The 18,269-nt window shown below is 46.8% G+C and overlaps 3 protein-coding genes across 6 annotated transcripts in view; 1 reads left to right on the top strand and 2 right to left on the bottom strand.

The window, feature by feature from the left end:
* The window catches only part of RRP8 (ribosomal RNA processing 8), a 45,705-nt gene extending 35,212 nt beyond the window's left edge, over positions 1-10,493 (bottom strand). For 2 of the 3 annotated variants that reach the window (XM_079105732.1, XM_079105731.1), the window contains exons 1-6: positions 10,222-10,493; positions 8,649-9,015; positions 8,004-8,457; positions 7,789-7,918; positions 7,549-7,655; positions 7,370-7,466 (exon numbers count right to left, since the gene is read on the bottom strand). In XM_079105732.1, coding sequence (XP_078961858.1) covers positions 7,370-7,466; positions 7,549-7,655; positions 7,789-7,918; positions 8,004-8,457; positions 8,649-9,015; positions 10,222-10,320 — 1,254 coding nt within the window. In that variant the 5' untranslated portion in view covers positions 10,321-10,493. Of the gene's footprint in view, positions 1-54; positions 7,162-7,369; positions 7,467-7,548; positions 7,656-7,788; positions 7,919-8,003; positions 8,458-8,648; positions 9,016-10,221 lie in introns of all 3 variants that reach the window. The other variant, XM_079105733.1, reaches the window with a different exon arrangement.
* A 6-nt stretch (positions 10,494-10,499) lies between these two features.
* ILK (integrin linked kinase) lies at positions 10,500-16,886 on the top strand. Of its 2 annotated transcripts, none has more exons than XM_079105737.1 (13): positions 10,500-10,631; positions 10,999-11,163; positions 14,143-14,308; positions 14,465-14,560; positions 14,716-14,812; positions 14,906-14,989; positions 15,093-15,178; positions 15,318-15,427; positions 15,540-15,667; positions 15,754-15,875; positions 15,972-16,071; positions 16,178-16,308; positions 16,475-16,886. In XM_079105737.1, the coding sequence occupies exons 2-13, from the start codon at positions 11,075-11,077 to the stop codon at positions 16,622-16,624; spliced, it is 1,359 nt and encodes a 452-aa protein (XP_078961863.1). In that variant the 5' UTR covers positions 10,500-10,631; positions 10,999-11,074; the 3' UTR covers positions 16,625-16,886. The 2 variants fall into 2 exon arrangements, with proteins under 2 accessions (XP_078961863.1, XP_078961862.1); XM_079105736.1 differs by having other exon boundaries at positions 10,502-10,631; positions 11,043-11,163.
* Positions 16,859-18,268, bottom strand: TAF10 (TATA-box binding protein associated factor 10). Its single transcript, XM_079105763.1, has 5 exons — positions 17,988-18,268; positions 17,693-17,847; positions 17,408-17,472; positions 17,207-17,321; positions 16,859-17,025 (listed from the first exon to the last, which is right to left on the bottom strand). Exons 1-5 carry the CDS (start codon positions 18,217-18,219, stop codon positions 16,936-16,938), a joined length of 657 nt encoding a protein of 218 aa, XP_078961889.1. The 5' UTR covers positions 18,220-18,268; the 3' UTR covers positions 16,859-16,935.
* Between the last annotated feature and the right edge of the window lies 1 nt (position 18,269).

Genomic DNA, 18,269 nt, shown 5'->3' with positions numbered 1-18,269 from the left:
TGATCTCCAGGATATGTAAAGAACTCAAAAAACACCGAAAAACAAAAAAACAACAAAAACAAAACAAAACAAAACAACAACAACAAAAACCCACAAATGACCCAGTCAACAAATGGGCAAAGGAACTGAACAGATACTTCACAGAAGAAGAAATACAATCAATCAACAAAGAAATGAAAAATGATGAACATCTCTAGCAATTGGAGAAATGCAAGTCAAAACTACACTGATTCCATCTCACACCAGTCAGAGTGACAATTATCAAGAATACAAGTAACGATAAATGTTGGCAAGGATGTGGGGGAAAGAAGGTACACTCACACATTGCTGGTGGGACTGCAAATTGTTGTAACCATTCTGGAAAGTAGTATGGAGATTCCTCAGAAAACTTGGAATGGAACCATCATTTGAACCAGCTATTTCACTCCTCAGTATATACCCAAAGTACTCAAAATCAGCATACTACAGTGATGCTGTCACATGAATGTTGATAGAAGTTTAATTTACAATAGCTAAGCTATGGAATCAACCTAGGTGCCCTTTAGCAGATGAATGGATAAAGAAAATGTGATACATATACAAAATGAAATATTAGCCATAAAGAAGAATAAAATAATGGTATTTTCTGGTAATTGGATGGAACTGGAGACTATTGTGTTAAGTGAAATAAGCCAATTCCCAAAAAGCAAAGGCCAAACGTTCTGATATATGGATGCTAACACACAATAAGTGGGTGGGGGAGAACAGAAGTTCATTGGATCAGACAAAGGGAAATGAAGATAAGGGAGGGAAGATGGGAATAGGAAAGATAGTAGAATGAATCAGACATAATTTTCCTATGTTCATATGTGAATATATGACCAGTGAAACTCCACATCATGTACAACTCCAAGAATGGGATCCTAATTAGAATAAGTTATACTCCATGTATGTACATCAAAATATGCTCTACCATCATTATATCTAAAAAGAATAGCAACAACAAAAAAATTCCAAATTGAAAAAATATATACTAAAATTACAAACTTCTGCTTAGGGCACAGCATGCATACCTGAAGGTCTAGCTACTTAGGAGGCTGGGGCAGGAGATTGCTCGAGCTCAAGTTATTGAGGCCAGCCTGCACAAAATAGTGAGACTCTTTCTCTTCCAAAAAAAGATCTGTTCATCAATAACCACCCATAGAGTAAAAAGACAAACCAGAGTGGAAGAAGATAAATGCAATACATTAAACCAAAAGAAGTCCTATCCATGGTGGGGTGTGTGTGTGTCTATCCTAAAAAATCACTGGAAGATGAAAATGAACTCACTTGGGTAAGTGTTCTAGGTAGATGAAGCAGCATGTGTAAAGACCCTGCAGTAGAAACAACTTGGGATGCATGAGAAATGATAAGAAAGCCTGTGGGGCTGGCGTTCTAAGAAAGGGGAGGAGTGGGTTAAAATGCAGTTAGACAGCAAGGTCTGGGCAAGATCACACAGGGCCTGGGAAGGAGTCTGTTTTTTGTTCTTGAGGCAATGAGAATCCACTGAGGATTTTGAGCAGAGAAGTGACATAATCTTATTTACATTTTAAAAAAGATCACTTGGCTATGTGGACAATGAATTGCTTTGGGAAGCAGAAGCAATTAGTCCACTAAGGTAGTTAATGAAGCAGTGAAATGTTGTAGAACCAGGTGACTTGTCAGAGAAATCACCTGGGAAGGAGGAGACCTGAAAATGAAAGGCTCTAATTACTATTTCTGTCTATGGACGTTGTAAAGGGCTTTGGAAGTTGTAGAGGGCTTTGTGCAATTATGTAATGGGTCACTGTTTGGAGCTGAACTGTGTCCCTGCCAAGATTGTTTGTTTCTTTTGGAGATGTGTTCCTATGGAGTGTATTATGGAAGCAAAAGCAGGAGCACACAAGTGCAAAAGACCTGTTTACTTGGAGACTTCTAAAAGGGGTGCTGAACAAGTACCAGGCCCAGACTGAGGATATCCAAACCAACTTTATTCTTTTCTCTGAACACCTCTGCAAACTGTAATCATTGGAGAGTACTCTTTTCCTGCTGTGGAAAAAAGTTGCAGTAAATCTGTGAGATTCTTAAGTTAACAGATGGTTGGGGGTTTTTTTGGTTTTTTTTTTTTTTGGGACCACGGATTGAACTCAGGAACATTCAACCACTGAGCCACATCCATAGTCTCCTATTCTGTATTTTATTTAGAGACAGGGTCTCACTGAATTGCTTAGCACCTCACTTTTGCTGAGGTTAGTTTTGAACTCATGATCCTCCTGCCTCAGCCACCCGAGCCACTGGGATTACAGGTGTGCATCACCATACTCTGTCCTTAGTTAACAGAAAGTTCTATGACTAGTTTAAGGACAAAACATAATCACAAATAATATTTAATTCTGTGTAACGATAGTGGCATTAAATCTTTTCCCCTCTCGGCTCTGCCCCACTTAAAAGTCAAGGAGCCTGCTCCGGGGAATGGAGTAGTGCTCTTTTCTCCCACACTTCTTCTTTACCTAACTGCTGCTGTTTATTCTGTGCCCAAGTCCTGAGAGAGAGAGAGAGAAATAAGGGGAAAAAAACAGTCTGGCTTGACTGGGTGGCTATATGCCCTATGTGCCTGACAGATATTTAAAGGGTAAATCCCTGCTGTCACCAAGAGACTTTGGTGGATGCATATATATTCTGGGCGGTCCCGCGAACTCCCTCTTCAGTTCACACACGACGCACTCCTCACTTTTCTGTGCTGAGTCTTCTTGCCTCTTCCAAATGGTCCTACTGGACAAGATCCAAGACCACCCCACAGCTCCCTCTTTCCTGCAAGGGGCACAGAGGATACACTCAGGCATCACTTGCCAGAGGAAATTCTGGAAATGGAGACCAATGTCAAAGCAGCAGCACTCCCTTGACTCCACCACTGAAACAGTTTATGAGCCTTTACTTGACCTGTACATTTCCTGGGTAGGGCTCAAATTCCATCATTCCTGTAGGAATTAGTACCTCATGCTTCCTAAATGGTCCCAGTGAAGTTCCCAAGGGACATAAAGTCCGAAGGCAGAAACCTGCCCTCCCTAAAGACAGGGTTAGGTTCTGACAGACCAGCTGTACACTAAGAAACAAGCTCTCTGAAAAGCAATCTTGCCCCAGTCTGCTCCTATCCCATCTTCTTTACTTATGATTTGAACTTCTAGTATGCTATGAATGCTGCCAGCACTAATACTTACATCCATTCCTTCATCCATTGTCCTAGAAAAGATATTCACTTTCTCCTTTTCTTTAAATCCCAACACCCACTCCCCACTCTCACTCTCAACCAACAAATTTGCTTCCTGTTTCACTGAGAAAATCCAAGCAACCAGAAAAGAACTTGTGACACCTGATCTTAATTTACTGACCTAAAAACTCATGAAGGCTTAGAAGTCTGCAAAATAATGAGCCTTGAAGGTGATTCTAATGCACTCTAAAGTTTGAGAGCCACTGCCTTTCAAAATCCAGTAACACCCTTCCACTTCAATTTATCTCCTACTACTCTTGTCCCTCCTTCAATCAGTTTTAGTCACACAGTTTTCTAGTTCCTTAATCAGTGAGCATGCTGTTATTCCTTAAGGAACATGCATTATTTTCCCATTAGTATGGACTCTCAGCAAAAAACACTAAAGCCCAAGCATGGACTTGAACAAGTCTGTCCCAAAGTTGATGACAGAACAGCCAGGACCCAGATCAGGATCAGGAGAGTACTGCTTTTGGAATCAGGATGAGTGATGTGGGGACACTAGGGCCTGAGTCAGATCCAAATGATGTTTATTCACGTGGTTGGAATCTGAATAGGCAAAGGGAGGATCCAAACTATAAGAAAGGAAAGCAAGAAGGCAGACCCCAGCTGGCCCACTGAGTTTAATGAGAAAAAAGAGGAAATAATCCAGATCTATGAGTTTTAGTAACATTTGGGAAAAAACACAAATGCAGAGCTAAAAAAAGTGATTGTGTATGCTACAGTGAGCTACTCTGATAATCAAACACACTGATTAAACTTTATGGCTTGCCTCCAACTTGGTTATCCCAGGATGCTCCTACCTCATAGAAATGCCGCAACAATCTCCCCAATAAGCTCCATGAAACTGGAGAGGACTGTCAAGAGCATTTTATGTTGGCTGCCTGGCAGCCAGCTCCACTCACCAGCTCATACCACCTCTAACATGGAAGACTTTCTAGTAGGTTGTATAAACTGTTCTTTCTTTGTCTGTAGAACTTCTGGAGCCTATCCTTCCTTCAAGAAGTTGGTACCTGTTCCACTGTCAACTTTTACTATCATGCTGGAGAAATTCAAATCCATGCAGACAACCCCTTTCTCATAATACCTGACCCCTCATTTCATTATTCAATCTCCAGGCAATCTCCCTTGCACACCTCTTAGGCACTTACCCCCAGAGACCACACCCTAGACTACTATCACCTGGAGCTGCTCTGCTTCTAAAATTAATAATCCAGGCATTCTGATTTCTGAAACAGCTTCCTATCTTCCCAGGTCACTTGTCTGATTAGCATATAACTTGTCATACAACAACTTACTCCTATCTTCACTCTCCTACCTGTTCTAAAACACTTCACAATCCAGTACAGCCATCGCTTACAAGTGAGAGCCTAAAACTCCTTTGCTCACTATCCTTTCATTTCCATTGCACAATATCGACTCTGGATGATCCCTTAATACTCACCTCTTTCACAGTTACACCTAGATTCCTCAGTAGGACTCAACCACATCATTGGGTTGACTGGTATAATTCATGAATACACTGAAAAATTCAAACAGGCCCTCACCATTGCTCAGCAATCTTCACCCACTGCAATCTGACTTCTCTCTCATTTTACCAGACATCTCAATAGCATATGACAATGTGTTCATTCCTCCTGTATAAAAAAGCCACTCTCCTGGTTTTACTCCTCTATGGTTCAAACTTCTCATTTTGTCGCCTTTATTGGTTAATTTTCCTTTGCCCATCCATTAAATGCACTTCAGAGTTCAATTCTGGGCCACTTTCTCTTTTTATCTTATCTTGAATATTTCATGTATTCCAGCAACTTTACCACTTCTAGGTTAAATCCCCAAGTCCCTGGCACAGATGATTTCATCCATGTCTTACACACTTTCATTTCCCCCCTTTATTTTTCTTTTTTGAGACAGGTCTCACTATGTTGCCTAGGTTGGTCTCAAACTCTTGGGCTCAAATGATTCTCCTAAGCCTTGCAGTAGCTAGGACTAGAGGCATGCATCATTGCCCCTGCTTGTCCCACTTTCAAATGACCTCTAATGAGCACCTGAACACTTTAACAGGTATCATCAAGCCAGTTGCTCAAGCCACAAACCTGGAACTTTGCGCTGCAGACTCCTTTCTCTCAACCACTCCTAACATCCCACCAATTCTATCTAACAAAGTTCTTCCACTTCTTTCATCACTAGTCCGCAACACTTTGATCTTTTACTGCAAACCTAGATTTCCACAACACTGCTGCTCTCATCAATCTCACTCAAATAGACCTTGGATAAGGGATTGCTTATCCCTCCCTAGGTAAATGAGCATCCTGGTTGTACCTCAGGGTGATAAGTTGTTGAAATACAAAACTCAATATGGCTGAGAACACTGCAGCCTAATCAGCAGAGCAGCCACAACACAGTACTTAAATGCTAACAGAGCACTCTTCCTTGTAGTAATTTGAAAACAGATGAAAATGAATTCTTCTTTGGGAGTGGGGGAGTACAAAACAACTAGGCTATTCAGGAAGACAAATTTTGCTAAAGTCAGATGAGTATTCAGCAGAGAACAAAACACGCAAAGGCATGTTATGTGTGTTGAATGGTTCACAGCCCAGCCTCCAAAAGTCCTATAGCCTATTACATATTTCAAAACCTCTATTCCCTCAAAAGAGCATCCAAATAGCTCAGAGTCCTAGTACCTGTTTTTCTAGTGGGCACTCTCAGATTTGTTCTTAGACAGAAGAGGCTCTGTCTTTACACTTCGGTCCGTGGCAGCTACATTCCAGGGATGGTCTAGGATCTGTCATTTTAGATCATATTTCCCTAGTACTAGACTTCCCTGCCTATGATTTTCTGTAGACATGCTGATCTGGGCACTACAAGGCAAAAACAAAGGACAGACTATACGACCAATGAGTAGCACAATTTCCTATCCCAGTATGACATCAACTAGTTGTATATGAACAGAAAGAAACTCAACTCCTGGACTACCGCTCTCCAAGGACAGCTCAAAATACATTAAGCATCCCACGAAATTAGTCTCTTGAAAGGCTTAACCTGAAGTTTCCTAGACTCTTCCTCAGTCAGCATATCTATTACTTTCCCTTCAACCTTCTACCTGGTCTAGGAAAGGTCTTCAAAGAACAATAAGACTTACAGCATACAATAGACAAAGTTAGTTTATTGAGCACCACCTATTTCCAGTTCTGGCTATAGACCTCCTCAGTTAACCCAGACAACTATGCTATAAGACAGAAATTTTATCATTTTCCAAGAAAGAAATGTGATATTGAGAGATTAAATGACTTCCAGCTCTAAATGGTAGGCCAAGATTATAATTGCCATGATATAAGAGCTGCCTGTCTGCAGTCTTGAAGGTCTGGGTAGACTGAAGTTGTACAACCAGAAGGTAAGCAGGGACTGGTCAGTATAGATCAGAAGAGAGCATAGTGGAGAGATCAGGACAAAAAGCCCATGTGCCTTCTGAGAGATGGAAAGAAGAACCAAATCCAAAGATCCTTCAATTCCAAACCAACTAGTTTTCATGATGTCTAAAGATCTTTGTTTCTCAGATATCTTCCTTTTCTCACAGCAAACTCCTTATTCCTTAGCTTTCCCAAGGGATGTTATGCTTCTTGTAACTGAGAAGATTTCACTAGCGTAGAGTTGGGCCACAGGTTTTATCACAGTTTGTTCTTGGGACAGAGGGAAGGCAATACTAGGTCTTGGCTCACAGCCTGGTTGGATACAGTCTTGAGAATTCTGAACCTGCCTCCTGTTTTAGAGATGTCCAGAGGTCACCTGCGCTTGTACAGGCATGGTTGAAGTTTCAGGCCTGAGAGTTTAGCCTTGGGCCCTACACGAGGGGGCCCAGTCTTTTCAAAATCAAACAAGAAGAAGTGGCTGTTCGTCAGGTCCTGGGGGCAGAAAAGACCTAGTGAGCTCCAAATATGCACAACTCTTCAAAGCACCTCCCCCTAAATCCTTCCCCTGATCAGAAAGCTTCACAGGGTTTCCCCTAGAGTTGTGCCTTTAGAGAGCAAACTGCCTGTTTCCCATGTATGCCCTCCTTCCTGAACGCTACACATAAGACAAAAATAGAGACAGACTTCCTGGGGTCCTCACCTTGGAGATGACCTTGAAGCCCAGTTTGGTCACAGCCCCCAGAAAAGCCCGAACATCCTCAAAGCGGCTGCTGACCTCAGCCACTTTCAGAAGACCACTAGGAAGAGCAGGAAGTTCTGTATAAATGTGAGGATACAGGCATAAACATATACATGTATTTAAATCCTGGGGGCTCCTACCCTGGCTTCAGCACTCGATTTGCTTCCTCCAGGAAGTCCCTGATGTTGGTTCCCATCAGAGAAAGGCAAAATACAGCCACATCCACAGATTCATCCTCCAGAGGCACCTGTGGAGAGTGGGATATTAAATGAAGCACACAGTGCTAGAAGGAGAAATTCAGCATTGAGTACCAGGATTGGATACCAGGATGGGGGCAAGAGGGGTTAAAGAGTACAGGCCAGATACATAGAGGGGTTTACCTGGGCCATGTCACACACAGTGACCCTGGGGTCCAGAGAGGCCAAGTCAAAGCAGTGCACAGGGTTGCGGACACTTGAAGCCAGACGGCAATCCCCGCAGCCAAAGTCAGCCACTACCAGGGATGCAGGCCTGGGAGTGGAAGGGATAGGTTACACATTGGTCTGATCTGAGCCCCTGAATGACTTACACCATTTCTCACAGAGCCCACCCTCACCGCTGGCGAAGATCCCTGGCAATGCGGTCTACTGGCTGCAGTGGCCACTTCTTCACTTGGCTCTGGAAGCCACGATGATAGAGAAGAAAAGCCTCAGGGTCTTCCTGAAAGAGATGCTGTGCAGCACTGCTGGGCCCTGAGTATAGCTGTTCATTGAGGTAGCGAAATCGGGCCCCATCCAGCCGTTGGGCCATGCGGGCTCGTAGGGCTTCTGCCCGAGTCTCTTGGCTGTTTGGCCTAGGGGCAGGAGCCACCTCTGTCTCCTCTATAGAGGCTTTAGCAGGAAGCTCATCTGGTGCTGGAGGTGGACGAAATTTGTTTTTGTGTCTTCGCTTGTTCTTCTGCCGATTCCGCCACTGCTTACGGCTCAAAGTATGCGGTTGTTTAGGGGAAGTAGAACCAGGGCTCAGTTTGGGTACATTATCTGTAGCACTACTCTTCCAGGTTTTGTGATCTGCAGGGAGGGAGAAAGTAAGGTGTTATTTGGGGCAAGGTCCCTTAAATTCAGAAACTCGGCAAGTCATTCTGGCCATACTCTTGAAGACATAGACTGGCCTAGATAAAAGTACTTATTGCCTATGGTGGATAACCTCTGTACAGTCAGCTGAATGACCACCACATGTACATACACACATGCAAAGGTACCTGTTTGGTCAACACTATCCAGGTGTTGGGTTAGGTTTGAAGGAGACTGTTTTTGGCATTTCCTCTTTCTCTTCTCTTTTTCAGCAGAATCACTGTCAAAAGTTTGTTTGCAGCACTTCTTCCTTTCTACTTCCTTGTCCTCAGAGTCACTGCAAGGTGGGCCCTGTTTTTGACATTTTTTCTTCCTTTTTCCCCCTACTTTAGTAGAGGAACTGGCAAATAAGGTCTTTGGGTGTTTCTTCTTCCTTTCTACCACCACCTCCTCCTCTTCATAGTCACTGCCAGGTAGGCTATCAGGGGGTTGCTGGGAAAGAGATGCTGCTTCCAGGGTCCGTAATGTGGCCAAAAGCTGGCGGCGCTTAGAGCCCTGGAAGAAAACAAGGGATAAGAATGGGGTGACAATGGGTGATGCTAGAGAACAAGGAGAGATAGGGACCTGGTTTAGATATTGGCAGAGGTATCTGGATGCTTCCTAGTCAACTTAATCAGCTTGTTGTGAAATTTGTCAGATCCAGAACTTTCATGTCACCACCCAACTTTTGGAAGGTCAGAGAGCAGAAAAATCACCCACGCTACTTTGTTCAATGTGTAAATGATTAGTAATTGAAGTTCCCCAGAGGAATGTACTAAGGCCAAAGCAATGCAACCAAAGTGAGACCATTCCAGTCCTTCATTTCAGGCTTTACCTCCAGCTGATACCTTAAGAGAGATCAGTGGCCTGGATTATGCTGATGGGCTTTGGGGATGGAAACAAAGTAGGCAGTCCATGTTGGAAACAAAGTGAAGGATAGAAAAAGCCTGTGAAGTACAGCAGTCCTTACATCTATTTAGCCTGAAAGGAAAAGGTCTACTGTTATTATTAAAGGAAAAGTGAGGTTGATTCAGGATTTTAAAGTCCTACTGAGTGGTCCTTGGTTAGGTATTTACCTTGGAGGTTCTCAATCAATCCCACATCCCCTTGAACAGCAACACTGACAGCTCTTCCCTGTCACTCACTCTTACTCTCTCTAGTCTATTCCCCACACTACAATCAATAACCTTTTCAAGGCTGGGGATGTAGCTCAGTGGTAGAGTGCTTTCGAGGAATGCCCAAGGTCCTGGATTATTCCCAAGACCTGGAGAGAAGAGAGAGAAGGAAGAGAGAGTGGAGAGGGAAGGAAAAGGGAGGTAGAGAACTCCTTTTCAAAATACAAATCTGAAGAAATCACCCCGCTGCTAAAAACACTTCATTGACTTCTATAGCCTCAACATATGCAAAACTTCTAATCTACTTCTTCAACAGCACCCCCTTCCATTTATTCAGTGTTCCAATCCATGGATTTTAACAGAATAGCAAATGCTCTCTTGCCCCTTTCCTGTCCAAGGAACCTCCTTCTCTTCACCAAATTCTACTCAACCAACTGCTTCGGATCCAACGTCATTTTCTCTTGGAAGTTCGGGATCTTCAGATTTAGATCTCCGACTCTGCCGTAAGTACCACCTCTCCCACAGGCAAGGCATGCCCAGCACCGCGATCCATCAGGGTCTGATTCGTGGCCTGATACAACTCCCATTGCGCTATGGGGTCACTTACCTTGATTTGTGAGGTTGCAGCTGGCCGAGGCTGTGGCGTTACCGGCCGAAGGCCCGCGGCTACTGGGGCCGCCTCGGTCCATTCAGGCTCCTCGAACATGGGGGTTTCAAGGGCAGGGTCGCACAGCCCACCCTCCTCTCCACGTGCAGAGCGCTTCTCCGGAGTCAAAAAGTCCAAACCCGCCGGGCGCAGCCGGAAACCAAAGAGTAAAGACAGCGGCTGCTAGAGCGGCCTGCGTGGCGCAGGAACCATCGAGTGTAGGCTCTTGTGGGCTAGAAGGGCAAGAGAGGCGATCGGAAGGGAGGGAAGGCTGCCGGCGCTGGCCGTAGAGGGCCAGGGTGGGGCGGGGCCGGGTGGCGGGCGCGGCCGGACGGGAGTTCCCGGAGAAGGCGCCTCCAGCCCGAGACCCGGTGAGTGTGGGAGGACCCGCGCCCCGTGTCCGGGACTGGGGCCCTGCCAACCCGTCACTCCTCATTCAGCCTGAGTTCTGAGTGGGGAACCAGAGCGGTTCTCTGGAAGGACCCCCATCCGGTCTCCCAGGGTAAACGGAGCCAGAGCCACCTCCCCATCCCCCAGCCCGCGAGCACTGTTCGCGGTAAGGTCTCCGTGCCTGCTTTCCGACTGGGGATACTAGTGATCGCTCCTACCCCTCCTGGACCTGCCTCTCCCTCGCGCCCAGGGGATTATTCCCTCTTCCCGAACTCCTTCACACACCACCATTAGCCGGGGACACAACGCCCAGCCCCCCACTCTCAGCACCAACACTTTTCTCTCTAGCGGATAAAGCTCGGGCTCATTCCCCTTCCCTGGAAACCCCCCAGTCCCCAGGCTTCCCCATCGTCGGGACGCTGCTATGGACGACATTTTCACTCAGTGCCGGGAGGGCAACGCGGTTGCTGTGCGCCTGTGGCTGGACAACACGGAGAACGACCTCAATCAGGGGTGAGCTGAAACGGCTGGAGGTCTTTCTCCACTACGTGGGGCGCTCACGTATAGTGGGGGTGAGTTAGCCATCCAGTGTAATGAGTGCAAAGTACAACCTGTCGGAGGCAGAGGGTCTCCACAGAGGAAGCAGTGTTTGAGCCAAATCTTCAACTCAAGTTTCACAAGCAGAGGCTGCAGAGAGCTTCGCGGCTTTAGTAAACTACATGGGCAAATGTTAGGAGGCAAGCGCGCCAGGAAATTGTCCAGAGTTACGAGTAGCTGGAGGATAGAAGAGTTTTGTGGGTTGGAGCATTGGGTATAAGTGAAAAAGAACAGGAGAAAAGACTGGAGAGACCTGCAGGGGTCATGCTTCTGTTCTAAGAGCTTGGTTTTAAAGCTGTGTAGTGATACAGTGTTCCATGAATATCATCTTAGATGCTCTGTGAAGAGCATGTAATACCTAGTTCATCCTAGAAGTGATGTTTTGGATCAGATTTGGGAAGGTGAAAAATGTGACGTGATCAGCTTCCAGAAATCTTAAGGATGAAAAATTAATGGGCTCGGTGTGGAAAATGAAAGATGGCTTTGACTTGAGCACTTGGATAGATCTAGTGTTTGCTTTTACCGAGACGGAGAAAGCTGAAAGATGAGGCTTTGTATTCTGGACATGTTAAACTTAAGGTGATCGATCATACAGCACCTTGGAAATCTTAAGTAGATTGTTATGTAGATTTGGAGTTCAGGAGAGAGATCTGACTTGTAGGTAGTTTTGAGATATAGTAGCATGTACATGATAGTGAAGATAGCGTCTCAGAACAGTGGAAGGAAAGAGGATAGGACATGAAAAGCCCGGTGGACTTAAAAGATGCAATCAGAAATTGAAGGAGAAATAGAAAAGTGTATAAATAAAGCTTAGAGAATAAATGCATTTACAGAGAGGGAATGGTTAACAATAGTATAAGAGATCAAAGAACCTGAACATTTTGAAGTTACCATCGCATTTACAATTAGAATAGATCTGATGATCTGAGTGCTGTTTCAGATGATTAATAGGTGAAGAAACCAATCTACATAGGGTTCCTTCAATTAAGGAACTGTGCTGAATACCTCCTGTGGTGGGTGCTAGTCCCACAACCAGAGGTAATCTGTGGCCTCAAGGTGGTGACTTGGGCAGGTGGAAAGTGAATGAGAGGTGAAGAAATAGGAGAAAATAAAGGTGGATTTTTTTTTTTTTCCAATGTTACCTGACACAGGAAAAAAGAAAAGCAGGAGTGTTGGCAATTCAGGATAGATTTTCATTTTTTAGCTTTTTTTTTTTTTTTAAGGCTGAGTGTGTTTACTTTTTAGGTTTGAGAGGTCAGGATCATCTTATCATTTTGGTCCAGGCTACACTGGTTCCATTAGGCTTATGTGGTTTCTTCTTAATATTATTTGCAAAATCATTAGTTTCATTTTCCTTATAATTCATAAAGGGTACTCTTGATAGAAAGTGAGCACAGTTCACTATTCTGTTATTCTGGTATGAGGAAACATAACAGGCTTAGGCAAAGCTGCCCAGTGGGGCAGACATCTTTGAAGATTCCTCATTGCCAAAAGGTGAAGAGGTAGCATTGGTGATCTTGGAAGATTTCAGTGCTGGTTTGGGGGACTAGAGTGTGAGAGCCTTATCTGTCTGTGTGCTGGATATGAGGAGGTGGTTAATCACCTACAGGCCTACTTGAAATAATAGTCCAAACTTTGAAGGAACACGCAGCCTGACAGTGGATAGAACCCTTGTGCTCATACTTCCACCCTAGGGTTTGGGCCAGCTCTGGGGTCACAGACTGCTGGAAGCTGATAAGTCAGGGTACAAATTAAAGGTTTGGGAGGCAAAGCTGACAGGGGTAGAGGGGTGGAGCTTCCGGGGATACCCACATCCTGGAAAAACTTTGGCTATTTATAAGTAGATGAGGACAGGCTGTGGAGGGGGAAATGATTTAGTTAAAAGCAGCACCACCACCTGCCCCATCTCAGCTGTGGGGGGCAGCAGGGTGGCCAGACCCCTGATCTCCTCCAGGCCAGCCTAGAGCCCCCCGCGGGAAGTGACCACAGCACTAAGGCATCCGGAGGCTGTGCCAGGACCTAGGACCGCCTCCTGCCCCGCCTCTCAGCTCTAAAGACAAGGACTAGAGGGAATTTCCTTTTATGGCTCCAAGCTGTCAAGCAGACCTAGCTCCCACCCAGTTGTTTTGTTTGTACACTTCTTTTACTTTATAAAACATGCCTTGGAAAAAGAAAAAAGCCAGGGATGGTTTTCATTCTAAAACAACCATTCTCATAGTTTTCTGTATCCTGTAGTGCTAAGTAGAATTATGTTCTGTGTGGTGCTGTCTCATCAGTAATCAGAAGCATTTCCCCTTTTCATTATAAATCCCTCCAAAACAATTTTAATTCCATTCCTTTTTAGATATTAGTTTCAATATCACAGCCAAACAATGTGTTTCCTCACCCATGAATTGTGGCCTGCCTTCTCTAAAATGCCTCCCCCCCCCATTAACATACCCTGAATACCTGCTGTCAGTCTATTTCCCTGAAAAAGTTAGTCTTAACATGCAAGATAGCCCTACATTAACAGATTTTTTCAATCCAGTGCAACAAGTGCCACAGTAGTTGATGTACAGTGAAAAACCAAGGACAATAAATGTTGCAAAATTAGCATGGAGGACACCAGAGCAAGAGTGTTACTACCTAATGAAAGAGGGCCTGCCAGGGAAGAAAAGGTATGGAGATGGTGGTGAAGATAACAAATCCTATTATACAAAAGTTAGGTTATTTAGATGGTTGGTGTGAAGTTCAGGGGAAGGTCTGAATTGGACCTTTGGGAATTGCTGGCATGAATGAGAAGTCCTAGAGAGGCAAGCCTTCCCAGAGAGTGTACAAAATAACTGTCAGTTTTTCATGAATCAAAGCTTTTTCCCCAGACCACCTCAGCTCAGTGATTCTTGCCCTTTTTCAAAGGGATGATCATGGCTTTTCTCCCTTGCACTGGGCATGCCGAGAGGGCCGCTCTGCTGTGGTTGAGATGCTGATCATGAGGGGGGCACGGATCAATGTGATGAACCGTGGGGATGACACTCCCTTGCATCTGGCAGCTAGTCATGGACATCGTGATATTGTACAGAAGGTATGAACAAAACCCTCCACATCACAAACATGCCATGAGGTCAACCACAGGCACTGTAATCTAATGTGCTCTCCCATTTTCCATGCTGGAACACCAGTATCTCATTTGGGACTGACTGCCTTCTTCCTCTTCTTTTTATCTGGCCATGGGGCCCAGCTGTTGCAGTATAAGGCTGACATCAATGCAGTGAATGAGCATGGGAATGTGCCTCTGCACTACGCTTGTTTTTGGGGCCAAGATCAAGTGGCAGAGGTGAGTACTTAAGGCCCAAGTCCTGGGATGGGGAGGAAGCAAAGAGAGCTGAAACTTTCAACCTGTCCTATCAGTACTGCCATGTGACACTCAAAAGGGCTGTGACTGTCAGGGAGGTAGCAGGGGTCCTCATCATAAGCACCTTTTCATTCCAGGATCTGGTGGCTAATGGAGCCCTCGTCAGCATCTGTAACAAGTATGGAGAGATGCCTGTAGACAAAGCCAAGGCACCCCTGAGAGAGCTTCTCCGAGGTCTATCCCTTACCCATAGTTTGGTTCTCTTGTCTTGTCCCTCCCTGCATGTCTCCTCCCTCCTTACCACAACTCAGGCTTTTTCTTCCCCAGAACGGGCAGAAAAGATGGGCCAGAACCTCAACCGTATTCCATACAAGGACACGTTCTGGAAGGGGACTACCCGCACTCGGCCCAGTGAGTCATTGTTGTAGCGGGAGGAGTTGTAACACAGAGTAATCCTGGGCTCCTTGGGCTGGATTAGGGCAAAGCTGGGTGCCTAACCTGCCCATATTCTTAGGAAATGGGACCTTGAACAAACACTCTGGCATTGACTTTAAACAACTCAACTTTCTGGCGAAGCTCAATGAAAATCACTCTGGAGAGGTAACTCCTCCCTTTCTTGCCCCTCCCTCCCTAAACCCCCACAAATTACCAGCTCTGCACCTGTTTTGAAGATTTCCCCCCAGTTAATGGACAAGGAAGTGGTAGCTTTAAAGCCTCCTAACCTGTACCCGTCCTTCAGCTATGGAAGGGCCGCTGGCAGGGCAATGACATTGTCGTGAAGGTGCTGAAGGTTCGAGACTGGAGTACAAGGAAAAGCAGGGACTTCAATGAGGAGTGTCCCCGACTCAGGTGGGGCAAGGTCTAAACTGGAAGTTGCTGGTTCCAAGGAACTCTGAATGGCACAGAAAGGGGAGATCTTTTATCATGGGTCTCAGCCAAGGACACTCTTTCCCTCTCCCAGGATCTTCTCGCACCCAAACGTGCTCCCAGTGTTGGGTGCCTGCCAATCTCCACCTGCTCCTCACCCTACACTCATCACACACTGGATGCCATATGGATCCCTCTACAATGTACTACATGAAGGCACCAGTGAGTAGGAATGCTGGCCCTGTCAGGGAGGGCCTGGGAGAAGGGGTACACAAATCTCTCTCAAGTTGTTTCTTACCTTCCCTTAGATTTTGTCGTGGACCAGAGCCAAGCTGTGAAGTTTGCTTTAGACATGGCAAGAGGCATGGCTTTCCTGCACACACTAGAGCCCCTCATCCCACGACATGCACTCAATAGCCGTAGTGTGATGGTGAGGCTACCAAGTTCATTAATGGCCCAGGCCCCAAAAGCCTTTTGCCTATCTAGAATGGGACTCACCTCCTTCCATGTATCTTCTGTTCCTCAGATTGACGAGGATATGACTGCCCGAATCAGCATGGCCGATGTCAAGTTTTCTTTCCAATGCCCTGGGCGCATGTATGCACCTGCCTGGGTGGCCCCTGAAGGTGGGTGAGGGCATCACGTTGGGAGGTAGAGAAGGACCAGCTCAATAATAGAGGGGGCAGACAGGATAGGCTAGGCAGCTGGAACAGACAAGGGCTATCCCTCCAGCTCTGCAGAAGAAGCCTGAAGACACAAACAGACGTTCAGCAGACATGTGGAGTTTTGCAGTGCTTCTGTGGGAACTGGTGACACGAGAGGTACCCTTTGCTGACCTCTCCAATATGGAGATTGGAATGAAGGTGAGTATAGAACTGCATACACTTGTGTTGCAATGGTGGTAATGATCACTGTAGTGGGCCTAGGCTCTTCCCACATTTTGTGACATTCTGTCCAAGGGCCAGAGACCTCTGCTTACACGACAGACTCAAATTCTGAGACTCACCTCATTTTTCCTCCTATTTGTAGGTGGCACTGGAAGGCCTTCGGCCTACCATCCCACCAGGTATTTCCCCTCATGTGTGTAAGCTCATGAAGATTTGCATGAATGAAGACCCTGCCAAGCGGCCCAAGTTTGACATGATTGTGCCCATTCTGGAGAAGATGCAGGACAAGTAGGACCGGAAGGTCCTTGCCTTAACTCCAGAGGTGTCAAGACATGTTTGGGGAAGTACAGCTCCCCAAAGAAGCAGGCCTCTGGTTGCCTCCCCTGCCTCCAGTCATGGTACTACCCCAGCTATGGGGCCCTTCCCCTGTTCCCATCCCTACCACTGTGGCCCCAAAAGGGGCTGAGCTCAGAGCTTCGTCACTTGCCACAAGGTGTCTCCCAGCATGGGAGGGATCAGCCCCGCCTGTCACAATAAAGTTTATTATGAAAACAGGCTGGTGTGGGGACACGGGGACAGACAAGTACATTTGGGTTGGGTGGCTCAGGTGAAATAGTGCGGCTTCTTCACATTGATGCCATATTCGCTGAGGGCAGGGGTCAAGTCCTCCATGGTTAGAGTGTACTTGCGGTCCTGAGGGAAGAGGGAAGAGTACCAGCTGAGCACAGGAATCCCAGATTCCAATCCCATGTGGGTGACCCTGAGTATAACTTATTCCTCCCCTAGGATGCAGTTCCCCAAAGGGGTTTCTGAATAAGTTAAGCCTCTACTGCTGTGGAGGGTAATTACTGACTCAGTGAGCCTCCCTTCACACCTTGCTTTTGCTCCTGGAGCTGCCAGAGGCTGTGCCCTTCATTTTGCAGTGCTGGAGGGCATCGTTGGCAATATCTGAGATGAATTTCTGGGCAGCTAGGGAGATGAGCCGAATTCTAAAGAGAAAAAAACTGGTATGAGGGAGATGGACAATAAATTGTACAAAGCACCCAAAGCTCTGTCTTGCCCTGGGTTTACTCACATGCGTGGATCTGAGGCTTCAAAGCCAGCCCGATTCAGGTAATAACCAGTCACTGCATCTGGGATCTGAGAAATCAATTAAACAACTGTCAGTGTTAGCCCTGTGCCCTGATGGGCTGAGTGGGAAGAGGGAAAGGGAAAAAGATAGGCCTGCCTATCAGATGGAAGCTCATAGTTTGGGTGGACAGAGGGAATAAAACAATAGAAGACGCTGAAAAGCACGCAGGTGTGGCTGAAAGTTGGCGTGACAGCTGGCCTGATGGCCTTGTTCAGGCGGGAAGCCCACCGTAGGCGTGTAATCCTCCAGCTGCATCAAGAAGTCCACCAGAGGCGTGCTGGACACCACGGGCTTTACGTCTCCGTTGGCCGCGCTCGGCAGTACGTAAACCCCGTTAGACATAGCCCCCTCCGGGGGCGCCGCGCCGCCAGCCGACACCGGAGCTGGAGAAGAACCAGCAAACTGAGACGTGGAGGTGGGAGGCGCAGGGTCCCAGCTAGGTCTGCCTGGTACCCTCTGCCCTCACCCACCGCTGAGCCCAGTCCAAGGCGCTTCCCTCACCCTCACCCGTCCCGGCCCTCACCCGCCCCACGCCGCTCAGCCGGCTCCCCGGCCCGCGCCGCCACAGGTCCCGTGACCCCAGCCGCGACTCCAGCCCCAGGCCCCCCTGCTGTTCCCGCGGGGCTGGCCTTGTTCTCCGCGGCGGTGCTGGCGGGCAGCGCAGCGGGAGTCGAGACCGGGGGCGCGGGGCCCGGGGCCGAGGCGGCGGAGGCTGGCGCCGCCTCGGGGTCCGCGCCGGAGCCGCTGCAGCTCATCGGGCCGGTGGGAGAGGCGGCGAACAGAGCCGCTTCCGCTTCCGCTCACG

The sequence above is a fragment of the Sciurus vulgaris genome, assembly GCF_902686455.1.
Source record: "Sciurus vulgaris genome assembly, chromosome: 11".
NCBI classification, from domain to species: domain Eukaryota; kingdom Metazoa; phylum Chordata; class Mammalia; order Rodentia; family Sciuridae; genus Sciurus; species Sciurus vulgaris.
This window is presented reverse-complemented; position numbering and strand designations above follow the sequence as displayed.